Consider the following 23,883-nt stretch of genomic DNA (forward strand, 5'->3'; position numbering starts at 1 on the left):
GTCTGCCGTCCCATCGCGTCAGCTGAGGAAGCTGACACTGGTGGGAAATGTCCGATGAGATTTCCACAGAAACTGTGAAGACCCTAATATCCTGAAGGGGAGGGGCTGTTGATGAGCTCATTGAGAGGAGAACTGTGAAAGGGCCACAACCTTGTCAGAATTGGACATCTCCCCAATCCAGAATAAGGAAGGGACGAGAAAGGAAGAGCAGTAGATGGAGCAGATGTGCATAGAGCTCACAGTGATGCTCAATTGGATTAGACTCACTTACCTTAGAAGTGTCCAAGTGTGCCTTGGCAATGGTTGCCTCATAGGTATTCATTCATCCATCCATCTAGCCATCCATCCATCCATCCATCTATCCACCATCCATCGTGCACACATCCACAAGCCATCCATCCACCATTTATTCATCCATTCATCTATCCCTCATCTGTTCATCCATTCATTCACCATCCATCCATCCATCATCCTTCCATCCATCTAGCCATTCATCCATTCATCCATCCATCCACCCACCTATCTATCCACCATGCATCCCTCATCTATCCATCCATCCAGTCATCTGCTCATCTATACACTATCCAGCCAGGCAGCCATCATCCATCCCTCCTCCCACTATCCATTCAAAATCCTGTCATTTATCCCCCATCCATGCAACATCTGTCCATCCTTCCATACATTGATCTGTCTATCCATCTACTCATCTATCCTCTATCCATCCATCACCCACCTAACCACCATCCATCCATCCACCCACCATCCGTCCACCATCCTTCCATCCTTTCACCATCCATTCACTACCTACTATCAATCCATCCACCTACTATCCACCCACCATCCTTCAGTCCTTCCATCAACCATCCACTATCCATTCATCCACCCACCCACCCACTATCCATTTATTCACCATCTATCTATCCATTTACTAGGTAATTTGGGAACATAGGATAAAAATTATTATGACTGTGTTGCTGGCCCTTCCTCTGCCCTGACGCTATTGAGGGCTCCAGATCCTCTAAACCATTACCATTGTCAAGCTCTGTCCCCTGAAATCAAGTGCAGTTTTGTTCCGATGATGAGCACACATATTCATGCTATTCCCAAGATCTTGGACATGGCCACCCACCAGGATCTGGTTTCCCAGCACTAGCTCCTGCCTCATCCCTGTGTCTTCTGCGGCTCACGTTCCTTGAGAGGCTGAGGTTAAATCTCAGGACTGAATGAAACAATCCTTTCATGGGTGAGGGAGAGGGAAGATCCAGACATGGGCATATACCAGAGAAAAGGCAAAGAGAGGGGACCACTTGTCTCCTCAGGCCCAGGTGGACAAGAGTTAGGCTGGAAAGCTGACAATCACCCAGAGAGGAAAGGTGGACATGGGGAGACAAATGGGCAGAGAGGGGGAAGAAACGCTGGACTCTTTAGTGGGAGGTCAGGTGTTATGGAGGCCTGGAGTGCAGGGCTGAGTGTCAGGGCGGTCCAGGTCACAAAAATACCAAGAAGAGGCACAGGGGAGGTGAGGCTGTGATGGTCCCCGTGTAGGGACTGGGAACTTGGTGTCATCTAGATATTTGCAGACCTCAAATATTGTTTCAACAGCACTATGGATTTTGGAAATTTATAACATGTTTGATAATAATGTGTTTGACTTTTAATATTGACCGCAGTGTAGTACCTTGCAAACTATAAACACATAATAGGGACAACATTCTTCACATTAATAGGTAGACTTAAAATATGCAAAGTTCCTTCCAAACCATGACTTTGCTGAAGAAACTCCACCTTAGAAAGGCTACCTGACTTGCCCATAATTTCACCAGGAGTAAGGGGTTGGCAGGGACCTATGGTGGACGAAAATCTGTCCAAGGCCTCTCTGAACTCCCCACTCACGCAGTGGTCAGGAAGATGCTCCGCTCTCCCCGGGAGACATCACCAAAGACACGAGAGGAGACTCTGGCCCAAGCTCACCTGATGCTCAGAATAACAGAATTGAGACTCTAAGCCAGTGAAGGTGGCTGACCTGGGACCTGTACAGGACAACTGCTCACCCCTACTGATATTCTCACCTCACCTTTTCAGTGTGGGTGGGAATAAACTGGGTCCCCTCTTCTCATAGCACAGAGAGCAGACTTAGCCATGCTTTCAGGAGGGAGGGCTGCATGGCCCAGTGGGAGCCCCTATATCTGTTCCCTGCTCACCTGGCCTGCCAGCTGCCCTTTTATCCTCTGGCTTAGGCTGACCTGCAGACAGGATCCTGCCACTCCCTCACCTTCATAAAGGCTCTTCAAGTTTGCCATGTAGCTGCTGATTATATTGTTTGGCTCCTGTGAATGGATGTTCTTAAATTTTTCTAATTAGCCATCATTACTCTTGGGTTTGATTCCTTCTGAAAAAATATATCTGGAAGGGAGAATGTCATCAGAATGGGAAGTAGTAAACATCTGCATTGAGAGTTAGCAAGATAAAACAATGGCTTCCTTGTGTGTATCCTCCACCTCCCCTTGGCCTTTATTGTACGAGCCCCAGGGATCCTCGACAAGCCCTGTCCCTCGAGCATCCCTGGAAGAGTTGGTCCAGTCCAGGCTACAGATCCCACCTTGGAGCTGACGTCCCCTCACCTCCCCTTTCCCGCCAGACCTCCTGAACTCCAAGCAAATCATCCAGCCAGCTCCAAACATCCCCACAAGGATGCCCACGGCTCCCATTGCAGTTGCCTTTCTCCCTGCAGGCGGAATTGATCTCCTTCCTCTCAAATGTACCCTGGCTCCTGTGTTCTGTATTCTCATCACTGCTTCCACTGAGACCCTGGGAGACCTCGCTGACCCTCTGTACCCTTCACTTCTCTTCCCCACACCACCTGGGGGCTTGCTCAGATGCATGCCGGCAGTCCACCTCCTCCCTCTGCTGCTGCTGCCCCTTTCCTACCTCGAGACTTGGAAGTATTGGGATGAGATCTCTGACTGAAATATCCTGAGTGGCCTCTGCTTTCCCTGTCCCTCATTCCTCCTCCATTTTGCTCCCAGAACTTTCCACCAAATGCAAATGGCATCATCTTGCCCCTGTGCATGTGTGCTTAAGTGTGTGTGTGCATGTATGTGTATCTGCATATGTGTCTATGTGTGCAGTCGTGTATGCATTTGTACACAAATTTACATGTTCATTTGTGCACCTGTATATCCGTATGGAGACGTACACACGTGTGCACATGCACACGTGTGTATATGTCTCTCTGTGTGCATAATAGTCTCTGTGTATCTGTCTGAGTGTGTGCATGTGCACAATTGCGTATGTGTCTCTCTGTGTTTATATTGTGCTGCAAGTGTGAGAGTGTGTGTGTGTGCCTGGGTATGGTAAGGGGAGGCTCCACAACATTCCCACTGCTACCCGGTCCAGTTCTTGCTGAAAAGGGTGGAGGGACCTATGGTGAATGGAAATCTGTCCAAGGCCTCACTGAGGTCCCCCCTCCACTAGAGGGCAGGAAGATGCTCTGCTGTGCCTGGGAGATGTCACCAAGGACACAAGAGAAAACTCTGGCCCAGGTCCATGTGGGGCTCAGAATAACAGGACTGAGACCCTAACCAAGTGCGGGTAGGTACCCAGTTCCTGCTCCAAAGGATGGGTGATTCCACCTTTACCAGGCCCCAGAACCCTCCAGCCCTGGCCATGCTGCTCCTCTGCTGGACGTTCATCACCACTGCTGGTGGTCACGACAAAGCTCAGGTTTGACTATTCACAGTAGTCAAAGGGTGGAAACAACCCTGATGTCCACCAGCTGAAGAATGGATGACCAAATGCGATCTATCCAAGCAATGGGATAGCATTCACTCATAAAGCAAATGAAGTTCTGACACAGCTGCAGCATGGATGGACTGTGGAAACGTGATGCTGGGTGGAAGAAGGCAGACACCAAAGGCCACATATTGCAGGATTCCATTTATAAGAATGTTCAGAGTCGGCAAATCCAGGGAGAGAGGAAGTAGATTAGTGATTGCCAGGGGTCACGGAAGGGGAAGGAATGAGAAGTGACTGCTAAAGCCTGAGGAATCTTTATGGGGTGATGAAAATATTCTGGAATTAGTGAAGGGGTAGGCTGGGACTGTGCCTCTCAGAAGGAGATGGGAGGAGTGGTGTGGAGTTTCTGAACTTGATGTGGAGCGAAAGTGCAGTGGTCAGTGATGGTAGCTGGCCAAGTGGCCTAGGCAATCCCCACCTGTGGCCTGGGTCCCCTCAAGGCTGACCCTGGAAGGGGTGAGTTGAGGTCAGTGAGCCCCCACAGAGGCAGCTCCTCCACAATGGGGAGTCATTTCCTTCTGCTGAGTTGCATAGCAGGGCCTTTTAAGTGCTGGGCTGACCTGAACTGGGTCCCTCGGGAGGAGAGCAGCCTGATTCCTGCTCTAGATGGTTCTTCCCAACACCTTCTTAACTAGAGGTCAGGGGTCGAGTGCTCATGTGTGCAGACGTGGTGCTCCCATGTGTGGTGAGCATGAGTAGACATACACTGCCTTCTGACCAGCAAGTAAACAGGAACATCTGGGTCATCCATCTGGACCCCACTGAGATGGAGGGGGTCTCAGGGTGTGTGGCACAGAGAAGCAACTACTGAAGGGTGGCTGTGTGGGTCAGTCTGGCCCTAGGACCAGCTACAGTGGGTCAGGGGCTGTGGTTTGACCGCTGACTTCTCTCTTCTGAGTGTCCTCTTGAAAGGAGGATTCCCAGGACCTGGAGGAGCTGCTCCCTAAAGGCAAGCAGAGGTGTTTACATGAGCTCAGGACATGACAGGTGGGCTATAGTGTCCACGCAGGGTGACGCTCTGAGCCCCTTCAGGAGAGAGCCTACCAATGAGCTGCAAGGATGACAGTTGGCTAAAGACACCAGTGGCAGCACCCCAGGACCGAGCCCATTGGGCGTTTGGGGAGGAGAGTGCTGAGCTGGCCTTTCCACCATGCAGGCTCCTCCATGGGCAGCCATTTCTCCCAACTCCCCACTGGGCCAGCTAGGCTCCTTAGAGGGTCTCCTGCTTCATTTGGCTTCCTCCCTCCTGGTCTTTCTCAGGTATCAACCCCGAGGCCCCTCTTGCTCTCTTACCCAGCTCAGTGGCCAATTCTCAGAGGAACCAACTGAGCACGAAATCAGGTAAACAAGCCAGAGGAGAAAGGGAGAAATAGAAGGGTCCTGTCTGTAGGAACGATGAACTCTATGTGGGGTCCGCTTCTTACTCTTCTTTCTGTCTGTCCACCCATTGCTTTGAGGCCACAACAGCTAGGACCTCAGACCTGGACCTGTTTGGGGTGGTTTCATATCAGGGATGCTCCTTGGGCTCCACCCAGAATGAAGTCCACGTGGGGAGTAAAGCATGGTGGTTTGACCGCAGGGACTTGAGTCCCCAGGATGCCAGCTGCCTCTCTGAGAAAGTCTGTGGTCTTCCTGGGGTCCATACAGGGTCCTGTCCCATGGGAAGTGTGGTTTGCAGGATTCGGTTAAGATTCCACTTGTTCTGCCCCATCTTGCCCATGAAGGCCCTCCCCGGACACCAGGCCCTCCAGGGTCCAGGAATCCACTGAAAACCACTGCCCAGCACAGACCGGGCACCTGGACGGCCTGCAGGCAGGACCAAGGCTGTTGTGGTGCAGACAGTGCTGGGGCAGGTACTGGACTTGGATTCCCAGACCAAAGAAAAGACTCCACGTAGGAATTCTGTTGCCCCCCAATTAGGAAGACAGACCCTGAAAATCGCCTCTGTATGAGCCCATGGGTTGGGCACAGGGATTCTTCAGCTCTGCCCACTTGTTCTCCAGCTGGAGGGACGTGCCCTAGGGAAGTTCTGCTGAGGATTGTCACCTGTCAGATCTTAGCATCCCTACCCCAAGTCTTAACCCCTCGACCCTTGAGGACCCTGCACCCTGACCAGCTCACAGCCCCTTCTCTGCACAGACCCCTGGGGCTGCCACAGCAGAGGGACACCGCTGCTTAGGGGAAGGTCAGCACCAGGTGGACAAATGGCACAGGGTCCTGGAATCCCAGGACAGGGGCCTGCGGGCACAGAGGCTTCCACCGACTCCCTCCTCCCAGGCTCCTGCCTTGATGGCCTCGTGCCATTGCGGGGACAGTGGTATAAGAACTGTCATCCTTATGGAAGTTGAAAAAACAAAGCCAAGGCAGTTGTAACCTGTGATTGCCTGGACCCTGGGCACCGCCTCAACCTGTGGGGGGCTTGCACCATGCAGGGACTCCCTACCTAGTATTTCGTTGTCAAGGAAGGAACGTACAAGTACCAGGGTGCCAGAAGTCTGCATCTGGGGTCTGCTGTGTTCAGGAGAGGCCCAGGGATGCTGGCCATCCCACCGGGGACCTTGGGCCTGTGACTTGGGAAGGTGCACTGACCCTGCATGAAGGGAGCTCCAGGCACCCCCCTGTCTCTAGGGAAGCTGGGCTGCATTCACCTCTCCCACCACAAGCAAGGAGACCCTGACCTCAGTTGGCTGGCTGTCACTGCAAAGCCCCAGGGTGATTTGGGAAACCATAGTGATGACATTACAATTGTGAACAAGGTCCCTCTTGAAGTGGCTCCCTCCCCAGGGGCAGTGCATGTGTCCAGCCAGGCCTAGGGGGAAGGGGCAGGAGCAGAGTCCCACCCAGGCTGGGATTCCAGGGTCCTGCTGTCCCCATCCTGATGGCCTGTGGAAGTCTGGTCTCCTGCCTGCACCCTCAAAGGCAGCCTCCCAGCACTCCTGTCACCACATCTAGGCAGTTGGGAATCAGGGGGCCAGGTGATCCCCACCTGCACACATGTCATCACCTCTGGGCTGTATCCGACCCTGTTATCTTCACATCCCTTCTCCCCAACCACGTGACCACCCAGAACCTGAGCTTCTTGGATGTCAGACCTGTCCCCCATTAGACCCTTGGTCAGAGCTGTAGCACCCATCCCTCGGCCTGGACCCTAATGCCCATTGGATTGGTCTAACTCTCAAGGAGAATGCAGACATAGATGGGTCCTCCTGTCCTGCCTTCTCTGGCTTGTCCACTTCCTCCCAGTTCCCAGCCCACGCGAGGGACCCCACAGACAGGCAGAGTCACCAGGAACTGCTGAAGCTCTTTATGTGGAACTAGGAGAGGGGATGCATGGCTGGGGGAGGAAGGGGAGTCAAGGTAACTGGAGGGGCAGAGCAGGTCAGGCTCTAGAGGCAGGGGCTCCTTCCATGTCCTGCAGGACAGAGGGTCCTGGTGGTGTTGCCCTGGGGCTGCTGTGGGGTCCTGGTGCCCCCTGCCCTAGAAAGAAGGGAGAGGGTCAGTGAGTCCAGGACAGGGGAGGGGAGGGGGGGCAGGTGTGGGGTTCTCAGGGTTGGCAGTGTTGGGGGCACATGTAATGCTCTCAGGGCTGCTGCATGGAGGGCAGGTTCCCACTTCCACCAGGTGCATGGGTGTGGTGGAGGACAGACCCTGGCCCATTGGTCCCAAGTTACAGAGACAGAGAAAAAAAGGAGTCCCTAAATGTCCCAGGAATGATGTTCGGGGACAGACATCCCAAGTAAGGATCAAATCCCAGAAGGGATTTCAGAGCAGACAAGGCTCTGCCTGGCTCACATGAAGTCCCTCTTGTCTCCACCTTGGGGGTGCCTTGGTGACTCCTGACATTCCTTTGAACCCAGGACTCTTGTTTGCTTCAAGGGTCACTTACCCTAGTCACTTTCAGGAATGCAGCTTTCTGTAGAAACCAAGGAGAATTCAGCAATGAGAAGAGACCCTGGCCAAGGGCCCAGACCCCATCAAGCCGCAGCTCTGACACCAATAGCAGAGACCCGGAGTGGGGCCCTTGTGCCCCTGTGACACAACACAGCGCTGATGTATCCCCCATGGGGGGGGGCAGGGGAAGGGGAGAGGAAGGTCATGGGGGACACAGAGGGACTTGAAGGGCACAGTGGGACACGAGGAACCTGTTGGGGACATAGGGAGGGACATAGGGGACAGAGGGACATGCAGAGTGGACACAGGGAACCTGGGCAGAGTTGTCCTCTTACCCGTCTGGACGGGCATGATGATGTTCTCCTGTGGCAATCCCTTGCGCTCTGCGAATTTCTTAAATTCTTCCAGGGCTTCCAGGCTCATGTCAGGATTTCTACCTGTAGGCGAGGTGACCAGGTGAGCCCCAGGTTCGGGAAGCAGACCCCAAGAGGAGACAGCGCCTCCCAGCACTCGGGGGGCTTTGTCCTGTAATGGCTGAGGCTGAGATGGAGGGTTCCCCCTGAAAGTATACAGATTAGGCCCAGAGGAGACAGGCCACACCCAGGTGACAGGTTCCTATGAAGGAGGATAGCCAGGGAGACACTCCGAGACACCGAGGGCCCCTTGGGTCCCAGGCCCACTCTCAAAGCCAAGCTGCAGGGTCACACCCCTGACCTGGAAGAAGCTGATGGCCTGGAGAAAGCTGATGGCCTGGAGGAATTGTGATGCTCTCTGGCCAGAGAATTCTTGGGCTTCATCCCAATCTGGAGGGTCATTGCCACAAGAAGACCTCTGTCAGCAACAGTGCACTCCCCAATGCTGACCTGGCCTCACACCCCAGACCCCAGGAGATGGGACTTTGCAGCTGCGTCCATATCCCCTTTGTGAGAAGTCAGCTCACTGAGGGAGTTCCGACTGGCCACCCCAGGGAAGCAAATTGTGCCCGGCCCCCAAAGACAAGCAGGTGTTCATATTCCCCAGAATCAGGATTGAAGCCAGTTCCACTGGCTTCTAGAAGCAGAGCCTGTGGGGGTGGGTCAGGAGAGGTGGATCTCTGAGGACCTGGGGCAGCAGCCTCTTACCCACGAGTTTTCCTATGCGGATTGCTTTCCCTCCGAGCTGGCCCTCGCAGTAGAAGATGTGGTGGTCCTTTACTGGCAAGTCCAGGATGTACATGTGCCTCTTTCCCCCAACTGCAGACAGACAGAGAGAAAATTGGTCTTTAGTGTCTTCATTCCTGCAGAAAATATTTGAGACATTAGGGAACATTTTGGAACGTTTCAGTTTCTCGGCCACCTTAGCTCTACTGACTGCCCCATAATCCAGGTGCCCAAGCTGGTCCAGTGCCCAGGACACACTGCTGCTCAGAACCATGGACCACACTCTGGAGAGGGAGACTCCTCATGAGGAAGGTTCCAACCCAAGCAGTGGAGTCACCAGAGGCCAGGAGACATCAGAGGCTGGGGCTCTTTCCTTTGTTCTCCCAGCACCTGCCCCGCCCTGCATCCTCATCCTCAACCCTTGGTTCTCTGCAAGCTGAATTGCTAGGACCATCCAGAGGGAGGGTTTGGTACTGTCATCCCTGCTGTGGAGAAACCTGTCCAATGTCAGGACAAGGAGACTCCTGGGAAGGGAGTGGTTAGCTGCTCCTGGGAGGGGACAGGGCAGGGACTGCCAGGCAGCAGGTGGCCTCAGGGGAAGGGGAGGCCTGGGCTCTGGCAGGGAATGTGGCACAGCCTGGTCTGGACTCACAGGCGCTGTATCTGCCAGGCTCCTCAGTTTGGTGCATCACAACTCTCTTCTCGTGGCACTGGCCCCCCTTCCTGGAAAACGGGAGGCAGAGGGAGAGGCTGTCAGGAAACACACTCGAGCCAACCTGAGCTCACCTGGCACATTGGCCTCTGCCCTGGTGTCCCCACAAGTTCCGTTGTCACCCCCCACAGTCTGGACTCTTTCCCTTCAAGGTCAGGGGGACATTCATTTTACCCACCTCCCAAACTGGGATGGGAAGAGGCACGAAGAGGGGCTGCTCTGGGCCACCTCGCAGCCTGGGTAGAGGGAGGAGGAGGGGAGAGCAGGACCCTTGAGAGGCAACACTCACATGAAGGTGCCCATGGCCTCCAAGTCTCCATCATCCATGGCAGTGACTGTCAAGGGGGACACCTTCTTGGGCCTTTTCTCCTTAGGCAGGTCCTTGTCAGCCACCACGGCCTTCACATACCACGTCCCTATGATCTGAGCAGGGTGGGGGCCGTGAGTCCAGCACGGACATGGCCCAGAATCTCCTCCTCACCCTACTACCCCCATCCCCGGTGCATGGGCTGCAGCCACCACCACACATCCCCAGCACCCCAGCTGCTGTCCTCCAAAGGCTGGCTGGGTCCCACACATCCACACCACGGGCTCTGTTAGAACAAGCCCAGCACTCAGGGCTGCCGACCCTAAACAGAGGCAGGGGGTTTCCCACCCCATGAGTCTCTTCTCTGCTGGGACCGGGCCCTGGCCCTGGATGAGTCTCTACTCCACAGAGTCCTCAGTGCCTCTGGGTTCCCAAAGTGTCAGACCAACAGTCCCTATGCTGAACCCGCTCCCCTGCTTCAGCCTCTGGGCCCAAGGAGGAGCGCTGTCTGAAGACACAAGAACAGAGCCTCCTGTTCCTCTGACCACACTCTGCAGGGAGCACAGGGTCAGAACTTCGACCTTGAATGACACCTCCTAACACAAGGCCCCTGGTCACTGCTGGCCAACAGGTAGTCACCGCCTTTCCCCCATACCTCTTTCCCTGCCCTTCCCTGGGCTCACATTCTTGTTCTCTGAGGGGAAGAACAGAGGGTCCTGAGCCTGCAGGACTGTGGTCAGGCCAAGGATGATGGTCAGGAACAGAACCTTCATCTCCAGGGGTATGTGCTCACAGCCGCCGGCAGGTCACTGGGGTCTGGAGGAGGCTGTGCGAGGTCCTCACAGTGCTGCCCTTTATGCCCAGCTCGGCTCGTGCCCATAAACACTTGGCACTGGCCACACCCCTCCCACCTAGCATCCTGGCAATTCTGCATCAGGGGAGGTGGACTGTCATTATTGTTGGAATCTGATGAGTGATAATTAAGTGCCACCCATAGAATAAAAGACACATAATACCATCCCTTTTTCCTGCCTCCCAGGGTGCTTACTCCAAGTGAGCCATCTGGATGAGGACATTATCAGAAGGGGCAGGGGTGCATGTCTGCACTCCCAGTCATGGAGGGAAGGCCAAGGGCTTCCTTACACCCCCGCCCATCCCCCTCCCCCAGGATCCCAGGGCTGGATCTTCCGCCAGTTCTCTGGTAACTGGCCTCTCACTGCAGAGGGGAGAGGGGCTGAGCTTTACAACTACAGAGACAGGGTGTGCAATCAGCTGATTCCCACAGGGTCCCCAGAGTCCGAGCTCTCTCCTGCCCTGGGGCCCCTGCATTTGCTCGTCCTGGGCCTGGGACCCTCAGGCCACATCTTCCCGGCATTGGGGGCACTATTTTATGTCTCAGGATCAGTTTAAATATCACCTCCTCAGAGGGGCCTCCCCAGGCCACAGGAGGGAGCGATCTGGCTGTGCCACCTGCTTCATTCTGGACCTCCAGGCCAGGCTGTGTTTCCCGGAGAGCACTCATTACTCTCTGGATTGTCTGCTCATTTCTCCCCATGAGTGTTCAGTGCCCATCTTCTCTGTTAGAATTAAGTTCCCCAAAGGGGAAGGCTTGATTCCCGGGTCTCACGAGTTCGATGGCCTGTAGGGAGGAGCTCCATCCACGTGCTAGGTGCTCTTGGTCGTTCGTTCATTCAAGAATAAACCAGTTACTGAATCTCTCTGAGCCTCAGAGGATTCCGCCCCCACAGGGGCACCCACAACTTCGATCACTTTGGATCTTTGTAAGGCTCTGCTGAGTGGGCCTGCAAAGACCCGGCTCCCCTGACATGTACAAGGCTCAATGAATGAGGGCTCCTCCCTCCTTCTGCCTGGAGTGGGACCAGGGACCAGGATCCATCAGAGCCTGTCCAAACCCCCAATACTGCAAGTTGCTTACATTCATTCTTCTAGAACCCCGACTTTCCAAAATGCTTTCACCTCCCTCCTCAGCTTTGACTGCCTCATGTACCATAAGACAGGCCTCACATCTCCTTCCCTTTGGATAAATGGGCCGAGTGAGGCACAAACAGGCCACGAGGGGCCTGTGCCCTGAGTTCATGGTTGAGCACACTTGGGCACCTGGCTCTGCTGGCCTCAGTCCTGGCTGCCTTCTGAGCAAGAATTTGGCCTTCTCCCTCCCTGACCCTGTACTTCCTGGGCTTGAATCATCTCCGCTGAGACCCACAGCTGACGTAGACCCTGTACACAGGTGCTACGGCCACACAAGGGCAGCTTTGTGCCTCTCTGGCAGAAGATTGGACACCACTGCCGAATGCACACCCCCAAGTACTCACTAAATAACAATAATAAGCCCTCTCTAATAACCCCTGGGGGATTGTACTGAGGGTGCTGACACGATCCAGTAATCAACTGCCAGCTTGGAAGGTGCTGCTGAGCAGAAAACCTTCCGTCCTGGGAGTAGGAAAGGGCGAGGTCAGTGCACTTTAGGACCAGAGATTAGTAAACATGCTGGAGTCTCTATGTCAATGGGAGAGCTTTTCCTGTGTCCTGTTCTTGTTGACTGTACCCCAGAGACCTTGATTTCCCTCATTATATGGAGTCACTGATCTAAGCATCTTATGACATTGACAAATTTAATTCCATCCTTGAAAAAGATGATGGAACACCACGTAGGGGTCGTTGGGAGGACAGGGCTGCCCCCATGAACCCTATGCTTAGTGCAATTGGAGGTTTCCAGGGGCTGCCCATCGTCCACCATCTTGTGCTGTGCCACCTCAGGTGAACTCTACAGAGCTTTCCAATTGTGTGGTGTTTTTTTGGATACTGGATGTGTTCAACTGGTGGTAGACACCACTGGGAGAACAGTGGCAGGAGGGGAGACCTATCTCCGCCCCCCAGTACACAATGGCCTGAGGCATTTCTTTGGATGGCTGCATCCCGTTATGATGGGAGACCATTATACCACCCACACCATGATGACTGCGTCTACTCCACAGCTGTAGCTCTCATCACTTCTGGTGACACCTCTCACAACCTCTCCTTTGAATCTCAGAGTGGTCACAGCTCCTCACAGCTGCTACTTCCCAGATGTCTCACTAAGGGGGAAAATGTCTGGGCCTTCCTTGGCATATGGGAACAAGAAGGTTTTCATGGCACTACCAAACAATCACCAAGACCAGAGGGCTTGCTGGCTGGGATAGGTGGGCATGGAAAAGGGGCAGGAGAGGAGGCAGGATGGATGCAAATTAAGGCCCCCAGACCACCTGGAAAGCTGGGACTGCAGCTTGTTTCTACTAACCATCTCCTGTCATTATTTTAGAGATTGTGGCTGGTTACTACCCTGAAGCCTCAGTTCCATAATTCGCCAGAACAGATTTGGTTTGGAGCATGAGTGCATCAATGCAGTGCAAGGGGTGGACTATGGTTGACAGTGCTGATGGCCCACCCCCTCAGCCCACTGCACCTGTAGTTCCTGCACACTGAGAGGGTCACAGCTTCCCAACCCAATGCCTGCATCCTCTGTTCCCCTATGCTTCCTATGCACACATGGTGACACTAGAAGTGCAGGTGAATTCACCTACCGAGTCAGTAGAGACGGTAACTGATGGGCTAATAGTCCTAATCTCTTTGTTCCCCATGGGGCAGTCTTGAGATGGTTCCACCCTATTTCTCAGAGGATCTTCAGGAAGACTGAGTCCCAGTTGCCCACAATAGTGACCATCTCATTGGCATACCCTTTATTGGATTTTCTACCTTCCCCGTCTCACTTGATCTCAGACTTCTCCTCCTGGAACTGTGAGAGAATGAATGTTTATGTTTTAGCCACCTGGCTTATAGCACTGTTTACAGCAGCCTTAGGAAACAAATACAAGCCTTTACATATTAATGGTTATAGCAAATGTACATAGACTAACCATGCAAACTAAAGGACAGGGATTGGCAGAGTAGATTAAGAACCATGATACAACCATATGCTGTCTTCAAAAAACTTACTAGAAATATAACAATAGGGGTAAGTTGGAAGTAAAAGCATGGAAAACATAAAATAAACAAAATAAATCAGTGAATTATGTTACCAGTTATCAAGGGATTGCCTCTGTAATACAACGTCAATGTGTTGCCCTCCATTGTTTGCTCTGCAATAATGGAGCTGGACCCAGTAGGCATTTCTCTTTTTCACCTGGCAGGGGTTAAGCTTTGTTAGCAGAAGGCTTAGGGCAAAGGGGCTTCCTTCCTGGTTCCAGGGTGCTTCCAGGTTTTTTCATTTTCTTTCTCCTGGTGTACAACCAGCAGTGGCACAATCTGGGGATGTCCACAGGCACTCACCCACAGTGGGTGATCAACAGTGGAATCAGTGGATCCCCTTGGATAGCTTCCTAGGGGGATTGAGTGGCACCCCCACAAGTGGAATCCCGGTGAGTCCTGTAGGTATCATAACCTCAGCCCACCTGCCCCTGGTAGGGGACACAACTTTGGCACTTGCCACTGTCCGCCTACATTTCCCTACCCGCTGAACACTGCTCTGACCATGGACCAGCTCTGGCCCTTGGCAACCGGCAAACTCCTCCACCATCCCTGAACTGCAGCCACACCTTCTCCGACACAGTCTGAACCTGGCCTTGCAGAAGTGGACCCCTCCCACATTTGTTTCTTTCTTAGCTACTCCACTGTAATTCTGGGCTATTCTCTATAGTTCTCTTTACACTTTTATACTTAATTTTTCCTTATAGAAACTATTCCTGCTCAATCTTTTGTATAGTTTCTGTGTCCTGATTGAACATTGATTCACATAATTACATATTATTTTAAAAGATTATAAGTGCTATGGGGAGAAATCTAAGTGGAACAAGTTGTTTAAGGAGTGTCAGGACAAGGGGATAGTTTTATTTTAAATAGCATGGTTGTGACAAGCCTCACCAAGGTGACATTTGAACACAGAATTAAAGATAATGAAGGAAATGAACCATGAAATCATCAGGTGGAAGAGAATTCCAGGTGGAAGGTACATAGAGTTCAAGTCTTTGGGTAGAAGAGTGCCTGGCGTGCACCAGGAACATAATGGAGGGCAGAGACTGGAGAGATTAATACAGGGAAAGAGTGGCCAGAGATGAGGTCAGAGAGAGGGTGGAACCGATTCAGTTGGGCTTGTAAGCCATGATAAGGACCTTAACTTTTACTCTGAGAGTAATAGAAAGCCTCTGGTGAGATTTTACAACGAATTTGACTTCTGGTTTTAAAACATCACTCTAGTTGCTGCATTGAGGATAAATTTGTGGGGCAAAAATAGAGGCAGAGAAACTACTTTGAAAGGTGCTGCAATAATCCAGTCCAGAACGATGGTGCAATGAGGCCTACCAGCCATCAGGGAGTAATGGGGTGTGGAATTACATACCCACAGCAAACAAAGAGAAAACTGGTCAGAATAAATGAAATGATTTCTTCACTAACGGCCGGTCTACATATGTATTGTTGGAAAGTCCGCAAGGCCAGAAAAGAAAATCCTTTGTATAAAAAATGATTCCAAGGAACTGTAAGTCAAACCACACCCAACACACACAGATTCTAGAATTAGTTGACATGCCAAGAAAATCGCAAAGGAATAGTCTTTCAACAAGCAGTGTTGGGATAACTGGATATCCACATGTGAAAGAATTAAGTTGACCCCCTACCTCACACCATATGCAATACTTAAGTCAAAATGGATCAGGAATGTAAATGTAGGATCTAAAACTACAAAACCCCTAGAAGAAAATGTACAACTAAACTTCATGGCCTTGGATTAGGCAATGGTTTCTTACATATGACGCCCAAAGTACAAGCGACTAAAGGGAAAATAGGTCAATTGAACTTCATCAAAAGTAAAACTTTTGTGCATCAAAGGACATGGTCAAGGAAGTGGAAAGACAGCCCACAGAAGGGGAGAACATATTTGCACATCTTTACATATCGGATAAGGGTCTACCGTTGAGTATATATAATATACTCTCGCAACTCAATAATAAAAATACAAATAGCTCAATTGTAAATGGACAATGCATTTGGATAAGCATTTCTCCAGATTAATATGCAAATGGCCAGTAAGTACAGGTAAAGATGCTCCCCATTATCAGTTGTTAGGGAAATGCAAATCAAAACCAGAATGAGATATCACATTACACACACCAGGATGACTATAATAAAAAAGTCAAATAATACCAAGTGTTGGTGAGGATATGGAGAATTTGGAACCCTCACTCATTCACTGCTTGCCAGTGGGAATGTGAAAAGGTAGAGTTGCTCAGGAAAATAGTTTGGCAGTTTACACTGATGAATAGATCAACAAAAATGATATATGAATACAATGGAATATTATTCAGCTGTAAAAAGAAATGAGGTATTGATACCTGGTACAACATGGATGAACCTTGAAAACATTATGCAAAATGAAAGAAGCCAGACCCAAAATACCACCTGCTGTGTGATTGCATTTATAGGAAATGTCCAGAATAGGCAAATCCAGAAGGACAGAAAGTAGATTAATGAATGCCAGTGGCTGGGGGGAAGGAAGTATGGAGTATGACTGCTAATGGGCATGAGGAACCTTTTTATGGTAATGAACATATTCTGGAATTAGCATCGATGATTGCACAACCTTGTGAATATATTAAAAACCACTGAATTATACGCTTTTTAAAACTTAAGATTATTTTTTAGAGCAGTCTTAGGTTCACAGCAAAATTGAGGGGAAAGCATAGAAATTATTCATATGCCCCCTGCCTCCACACATGCATGGCTTCCCCCATTTTCAACATGCCCCACCACAGCAGTAAATGTGTTATGATTGATAAGCCTACATTAGCACATCATACTCACCCCAAGTCCATAGTCTACCTTAATGTTCACTCTTGGCCTTGTTCATTCTATAACTCTGGACAAGAGAAGAAGATGTATCCATCTTTAGGCTATCATACAGAGTATAATCAATGCCTTAAAAATCCTCTGTGCTCTGCAGATTCACCCCTCTTCCTGCCCCCATCAATCTTCAGCAACCACTTGGGCATTTGTTCAGATCTTTCACTCATTGATTAATGAGGTTGTTTGTTTCCTTATTATTCAGTTTTAAGTGTTCTCTATGCATTTCATATATCAGTCCTTTATGAGATGTGTTTTTGCAAATATTTTACCGTAGTCTGTTACTTATCTTCTCAATCCCTTGTTATCATCTTTCACAGAGCAGAAACTTTTTACTTTTAATGAAGTCCAATTTATCCATTTCTCATGGATTGTGCCTTGAGTTGTGTCTAAAAAATCATCAACATACCCAAGGTCATCTTGGTTTTCTCCTATGTTATCTTCTAAGAGTTTTGGAGTTTTCCGTTTTACATTTAGATGCATGATCTATATTGAGTTAATTTTTATGAAGGGTGTAAGATCTGTGTCCAGATTCATATTTTTGCAGGTGGATGTCCATTGTTCCAGCAGCATTGATTGAAGATCTGATCTTGGCTCCAGTGTATTGCCTTTGCTCCTTTGTCAATTCTCAGTTGACTATATTCCTGTGGGTTTATTTCTAGACTCTCTATTCTGTTCTATTGATTGATTTGTCGTTTCTTTCACCAATATCACACTGTTTTGATTACTGTAGCTTTCTAGTAAGTCTTGAAGTCAAGTAGTTTCCAACTTTGTTCTTCTCATTCAACATTGTGTTCTCTATTCAGAGTGAATTATACACTTTAAAATGGTGAATTTTTTGGTATGGAAATTAATATATAAATAAAACATATTTAAATCAACTCCTCAGAGAAACCTCCCAAGGCCACACTATGGAAGATGCTACCCCACGGCACTCCCTGCACTTCTGTCTCTGTCACTCCCCTGGCAGTGTCTATTGAGGACACATCTCTCCCTAGGGTTACCCTGCTCCTTGACTGCAACCCTGGTGATGATCAATTTTCCCATGGAGTAGGCTTGGTAATGGCTGTCACCAAAGATGTCCACATCTTAGTCCCCAGAGCCTGTATATGTGTTACCTTCATGGTAAAAGTCGCTATCCCAGTGAGATTAAGTGAAGGATCTTCAAATGGAAAGTTACCAACCTCTGTGGGCATCTGGAACTTCCAGGACCCCACACTCCCGAGCGTAGACAGGGGCTAAAGGAGAGAGGCCACAGTGTCTCCTGTATAAATTAGGGCGCTTGAAGTCGGTGATCCACATGACTGCGAAGTGTCTGTAGGCTTTGGCTCTCCATCAATGACCCACTATGCTCCAAGACCCTGGGATAATGCTTCCCAGACCTTGCAGGCCTGTGGATTAGGGAGAGGTTCAGGGGTTTTGGTGGATGAGGATCGGGCTAGAGAAGGACATGCCAGAGCACGATGCAGCAATGCCAAAGTAGAAGGAAAGATGGTTTTTGTTGGGGTGCTCTTTTGGAAGTCGAGGCGAGTCATTGTCCTAGCTGAGGCAAGGATGCCTCGTGAGTGAAGATGACGCCGATGAATGAACACATGGGCGGGGTGAAGGAAGCTTCCAAAGCCCCTCATACTGTCCTTGGTGTCGTAGGTCCCACCGAGAACCTAGAGAGCCACCGTCTTGAGAAGCCCCAGTAGAGGTGAATGTGTGGTTTTGTGCTGTCCCTGCCGTGGCTTCTGTCCAGTACTGGCCACTGGGGGGAACCTCCAGTGTCAGGGGGGCCCACTGAGCTGTGCTGGAGCAACTGAACAAAGGAGGAGTCATGTGGAAGTCACGCTGCCCATCCCCCCGCCTCAGAACCCGCTTGCACCTCCTATTACTAGCGTTCGTCTCCACCATTGCAGCAGGTAAAAAGCAGGAAGGAGAAACCGAAGATCCCCCTGTTTACTCATTGAGCAGCTGTGTGCCAAGCCCTCACCCTGGGCCAGGAGCCCTGGTCGGCCCTGGGGTGGTGCTAAAAAGTGCCTAGTGGTCCCTGAGCCCCAGGAGCTCAGTCTGGAGGGAGACGGGCAAAAGCACCACATCCGAGACATGTGAAAGAGAAGAGCATGAACTGGAACGACAAGAAAGAGTGTCCTGCAGGGAGGGCTGGGGTCTCACAGGGTAGGAGAGTCTGAAAGGCCTCCCCGGGGTGACATTGGCTGTGAGCAGAGTGACAGGAGGAGCCAGCCCTGCACATGCCGGGAGCAGTGTGCCAGGGAGAGGGCACTGCTGGTGCAGAGACATGCAGGCCTAAGCGAGTTTGCCAGAGGAGGTTGGAAAGGCTGGCACTGTGGCTGCAGAGAGCTTGGAGGAGAGCGGAGGGAGGAGGGCAGGCCAGACCCAGGGCCTGGGAGGCAGCGCGAGGGTTCTGCTCCTCCTGGACTCCATTGCTCCCAACCCTGCACCTTTCAACTACAAATACTGATGATCTCGCCATCTCTGTGGGCCAGGGACGCCAGCACCGCTGAGCTGGAGTCTCTGCCTCCTGGCGTCTTGCAGGTTGGGGCTGTAGCCTCAACTGAGGCTGTGCTAGGGTGAGATTTGCTATGGAGATCACTCCCGTGGGCGTGGTCATGATCAGCTTCACTGAGAGCTGAGCTCCTTTCTCCCTGTTGGCCAGGGCATGCCCCTGGTTCACCCCTATGTGGCCTCTACATAGGGGAGCTCAGGACATCCATGCATGGTCCCCAGGTCCATGGGTAAGAGAGACTGAGAGAGGGGCTGGCCCCGTGGCCGAGTGGTTAAGTTCGAGCGCTCCGCTGCAGGTGGCCCAGTGTTTCGTTGGTTCGAATCCTGGGCGCGGACATGACACTGCTCATCAAACCACGCTGAGGCGGCGTCCCACATACCACAACTAGAGGAACCCACAACGAAGAATATACAACTATGTACCGGGGGGGGCTTTGGGGAGAAAAAGGAAAAAATAAAATCTTTAAAAAAAAAAAAAGAGAGACTGAGAGAGAGAGAGAAACAAAGGGAGAGAGAGAAGGAGGGAACACAAGAGCGGGAGGAAGTGGGAAGGACAGCCTGGGGAATGAGATCTGGAGGGCTGGTCTATCACTTGTGCTGTGCTCTGTCGGTCAGAGGCCAGTCCCTGCCCACTGAGTGGCTCCACAGGGGTGTGTTGGACAGGCAGTGACATGCATGCCTGCCAGGGCCACACTGACCATGAGTGGAGTGTCCCGCGGTGAAAGGCTCGCTTCCTCCCTGGGCTCATCCTGAGCTGAGCTCCAATCCTCCTCCCTGGGAGTGTTACTCATCGGGACCAGCTCTGCTCTCCAGGTTTTCCTGGACTCCATCTCCTCAGAGGGAGGTGTACACGGAGGGGCACTGAGGGCCGAGAAAGCAGGGTCCCCCTCCCCACTCCCAGCTCCTTCTCTTCCTGTCCCAGGAGGGCTGAGGCCTCAGGAGTCTCTCCTCCCTGCTCCCCACCTTCTCTACCTTCAGAGCCCCTCGGCTCACCCTCTGAAGAAGGCCAGGGAGAAGTTTCCAGGTGGGAAGGCCTCTCTGCATGCGAGCCCCAGAGAGGACAGGGACCCCACAGGGCTGGGCTTTGCCCCTCAGTCAGCTGGGACCCTCTGGTAGGCAGCAAGGCCTGGGGCCAGGGCCTGGGCTGGTGGCAGGTCTCTAACCTCCCCCACAATGCGCACCTGCCTGGTCTCTCCTGAGTGTGTACAGACCTGCACGTGTGCACAACCGTCCAGACCCCCAGGGATGCGTGGAGCCCGTCAAGTCCTTGTGTCTGTCTCACTGCCTGGTTCTCCCTCTCCACTTTCTGGCTAGTTTGTGGCTCTGTTCTGGATCCAACCTCAGGCAGCTACAAAGTTGACCTTCCATGGCAGCTTGCCGCTGAGATGGCTACAGTTTCCAGAAATGCTCAGGGGCTGGGGATTCCCCACCTGTGCAGAAACCAAGTAGGCAACTTCTGACAGGGAAGCAGCCGCCTTCAGGCTTGCCCTTGTCACAGGGCCCTGACACTGAGGGTGTGGGGGCCGGGAGCTGCCCTGGGTGAAAACACCACAGACTCTCATTGGTCTCCCTCAGCCTCAGATGCTCCTCGGTGGGCTGTGTGCCTTCGGTCTCTTGGCAGAGTGCTGAACTGGTGGTTTTCTGCCAGCTTCTCCAGAATGGTCATTGCTGTGCGGGAGGCGGATTTGCTGAATTCCTCGCTCCACCATTCCGTGTGTCCTGCCAGCCCACCCTGAGGACGTTTGGAAGGCACATCCTTCCAGCAATCTGAGCACCCAAGATGGAGACTCCGGGGCCTGGAGGATTTTGAGAAGAGCTGGTGGGAAGGCAGTACTGCAAAGCTTTTTGCTTCTGGAAAGCTCTCTGTGGTCCTCAGCATTTTCCTGTTTTGCATCAAAATCCTGAGATCTTGAAAATGCCAGCAAGGTTACAACGTGGGCCCCAAAAACCACTGTCTCTGGGCATCCAACACCAATCAAATATTCGGAATTGCTTGTCACTTGAGATGAGTGGAAAGGAATCGGGCAGGTGGGGTGGAGGGGTGGTCTTGGACCCCACTTTGTGTTGGAAGGACAAATGCCATGCAGATGAGTCTTTCTCTGGGCAGAAGGGCGGGAGCTTTGTGGAGAGCCCAGCCGCAGACACTGCTGTGGTCGCACTCCTGTTCCCTCAGCCCACCTGAGTGCCCCTGCAGCTGGGAGCCAGTGCCCAGGAGACTGATAGCGGCCCCCTGCAGTGCCTGCATCCCTCCTCTCTGCCTGATGGCTCTCCTGCCCCATGGGCCCTCCCTCTCCTGCAAGGCTGTGCGGCCTTGTGCAGGAATGCCCTGGGGTGTTCCCTCCACCTGAGGGGACCGAGCCAGTCCAGGCAGGACCTGGTCTCCTGCTGGGACAGAGTGATGCTCACCACAGTGGTGCTGGTTCTTCAGGCCCCGCTAAGGCTTTAATCCTCCAGGCTCACTCCCCGCGTCCTCTTTCAGGCTTCCTGGGAAGACCTGCAAACAATTTCCTCTCCATCCTCCTCTGCATGGGTACCAAACTCTGCTGAGACGCCACACTGGCCGTGTCTCTGGACAGGCTGTACAGCCTTCTGGACTTGAGCTTCCTCGCCTGGAAGATGCTGACAAATGGCCTCCCTCAGGGAGTCATCAGGGGGGACCCAGTGTGTGACGATGCAAACCACTGCAAAGAAAGATGCCAAGTGATCCTAAGTGAAAGTGCCAGCCTTGCAAAAGAAGCAGGAGCTCATGAGACCCAGGGGGGAATGCGGGCAGCCTGTCCCAATGGCGCGGACAGTCCCGGATGGATGAGGGTGGCCTCGCAGGGCAGGCCCCCGAGCAGCAGAAGAGCCATTGGATGAGGAGGGACCAGGACAGAGGCTTCCAAGGAGGAAGATTGAAGTGCTAGGAGGTGAAAGAGGCCTTAGGAAAAGTGTGAGCCCTAGAAGATGTTTCCTCAAATGCCATTGTTGGTCAGAAAAATGGTGTCACCAAGCCCCAATCCATTGAATTTCTTCTTTGTTGGTTTTAGGAATCAGTGCACACTTGTAATCAGAGCCCATGTTTCGTTCAACATAGGGCATATTTCTTTGTCCTAACTTTTCCTTCTTTTCTTGTTCTAGCAGAGGAGCCATGCACGTGTTCTCTCCATTCTTTCCTGTGCATGACTGGCCTCTCTGTTCAGAAGCAGATTGCTGGTGCTCATCACTCCCCCTCACCCAAGAGATGGCCGTCTTCCATGTCACACAGCAGATGTGAACCGCGGGGACAAGGGTCACGCCGGGTCACACTCACTGGTGAGGTCACATTGCTGGGTGCACAGCAGGGACCAGAGGATTTGGGCTGAATGAGTGAAAAGTATGAGTGAGAGTAGAAATGAATGAATAACTGAGTGAGTGAGTGAGTGAGTGAGTGAAGGAAGGAAGGAGGGAATGAAAGCCTCAGTGAATGAGTGAGGGAGCGCCTAAAGCCACAGCAGCTGGGATCCACCGAGGAGGAGACTTGATTTCTGGTGGGCTCCGAGGCTGTCACAGGGCAGGCCCTGGACAGCGGCATGGAATGTGTCCAGCTGTCCTCCCGGCTCTGAGACCCTGTCACCTGCAACACAGAGTCGCCTGGATCTTCTTCAACTCCGCCTCAAGGAATGCTGGCTATTCCTGGGGACAGGGCAGCAGGAGGGAAGCCGAGGAGGGACTCCCCGGACCCTGCACCCAGGAGGACCACTGTGACAGCCTGGCAGGTGGTTCCCAATGCGCTCCGGACACCAGGCAAGAGATCCGCAAGTCCTTCCTCAGCGGAGTCTCCCAAGAGCCCGTCACGAGGCCCAGTCATTTCCTCATTGCGCAGAAGGGGAAGCTGAGGCTCAGGACCTCCCCTGCAGTCGCCAGCTAGAGAGAGGCTGAGCATCGCCCAGGACCCCTGTCTCTCCGGCCCGGGATCATTCTGCCCAGTGTCCCACATTGCAACCTCCTGGAGCTCAGGGCTCCTGTCTCTCCTGGGGCCTGCCCCATTCCAGCCTCCAGCCCTCACTGAACTCAAGGCCCAGGGCCATCCCGTTTGCCTGGGGCTGGGGTGGTGACCAGGTTAGCCAGCCACAGACACTGTGGGCTCTCCGAGGACCAGGACCAGCCTATCCCCCCACAGGATGAGGTCTCTCTGGGCACCAGCACCAAAGATTGTCAGGACTTTAGGGATAAGAGGTCGTTCCTGGTCAGGGGGGCCCATCGGGCCTAACAGGCACTGGCTTCCAGTCCTGGCTCTGCTCCTCTGTTGGGCACAGAGGGACCCAGTCTCTTTAAGCCTTGCTTTCCTCATCAGTGAATTGAAGGCCAGAATCCCTCATGCCCCACTGGGCTGCCAGGAGGATTCGGAGAGACAGCTCATGTGGCGAACAGAGGCGTGGTCCGAGCTCATGCCCAGGAGCCGATCCTGCTGACGTCACCCCCAGGAGAGCCCCTGGGGCCCTTGGCCTCTGCCCACTCTGTTCTCCCACCAGGCATGCCCAACTCGCTCTGACTCCTTTGTTCCTCTGGAATAACTTTCTCCACCCCATCCGGTGCCATGACGGTCTGCCAGTCCGGGTGGGATCCAGGCCCCTGGCCCAGTTCTCCTCCTGGGATTCCTCATCATGGGAGCTAGTAGC

The 23,883-nt window shown here is 52.4% G+C and overlaps 3 protein-coding genes across 7 annotated transcripts in view; 2 read left to right on the forward strand and 1 right to left on the reverse strand.

Annotated features, from left to right (window-relative positions):
* The window catches only part of LOC139040141 (uncharacterized), a 48,913-nt gene extending 26,564 nt beyond the window's left edge, over positions 1-22,349 (forward strand). Inside the window, 1 exon segment of the mRNA XM_070484210.1 lies at positions 17,283-22,349. Within this exon segment, the coding sequence (XP_070340311.1) occupies positions 17,283-17,315 (33 nt within the window). The 3' untranslated portion in view covers positions 17,316-22,349.
* Positions 1-23,883, forward strand: part of LOC139040142 (olfactory receptor 2AE1-like) — an 81,648-nt gene that overhangs the window by 25,012 nt on the left and 32,753 nt on the right. The gene's annotated exons all lie outside the window — the stretch shown is intronic.
* The window catches only part of LOC123276643 (odorant-binding protein 2b-like), a 67,629-nt gene continuing 48,353 nt past the window's right edge, over positions 4,608-23,883 (reverse strand). For 2 of the 5 annotated variants that reach the window (XM_044746338.2, XM_070484215.1), the window contains 6 exons: positions 9,827-9,960; positions 9,478-9,548; positions 8,808-8,918; positions 8,022-8,123; positions 7,682-7,708; positions 7,055-7,272 (listed from right to left, as the gene is read on the reverse strand). In XM_044746338.2, coding sequence (XP_044602273.2) covers positions 7,683-7,708; positions 8,022-8,123; positions 8,808-8,918; positions 9,478-9,548; positions 9,827-9,864 — 348 coding nt within the window. In that variant the 5' untranslated portion in view covers positions 9,865-9,960 and the 3' untranslated portion in view covers positions 7,055-7,272; position 7,682. Of the gene's footprint in view, positions 4,739-7,054; positions 7,273-7,681; positions 7,709-8,021; positions 8,124-8,807; positions 8,919-9,477; positions 9,549-9,826; positions 9,961-23,883 lie in introns of those variants that run through there. The other 3 variants (XM_044746339.2, XM_044746340.2, XM_070484216.1) reach the window with 3 other exon arrangements.

This window comes from Equus asinus, chromosome 14 (assembly GCF_041296235.1).
Source record: "Equus asinus isolate D_3611 breed Donkey chromosome 14, EquAss-T2T_v2, whole genome shotgun sequence".
Taxonomy (NCBI): Eukaryota; Metazoa; Chordata; class Mammalia; order Perissodactyla; family Equidae; genus Equus; species Equus asinus.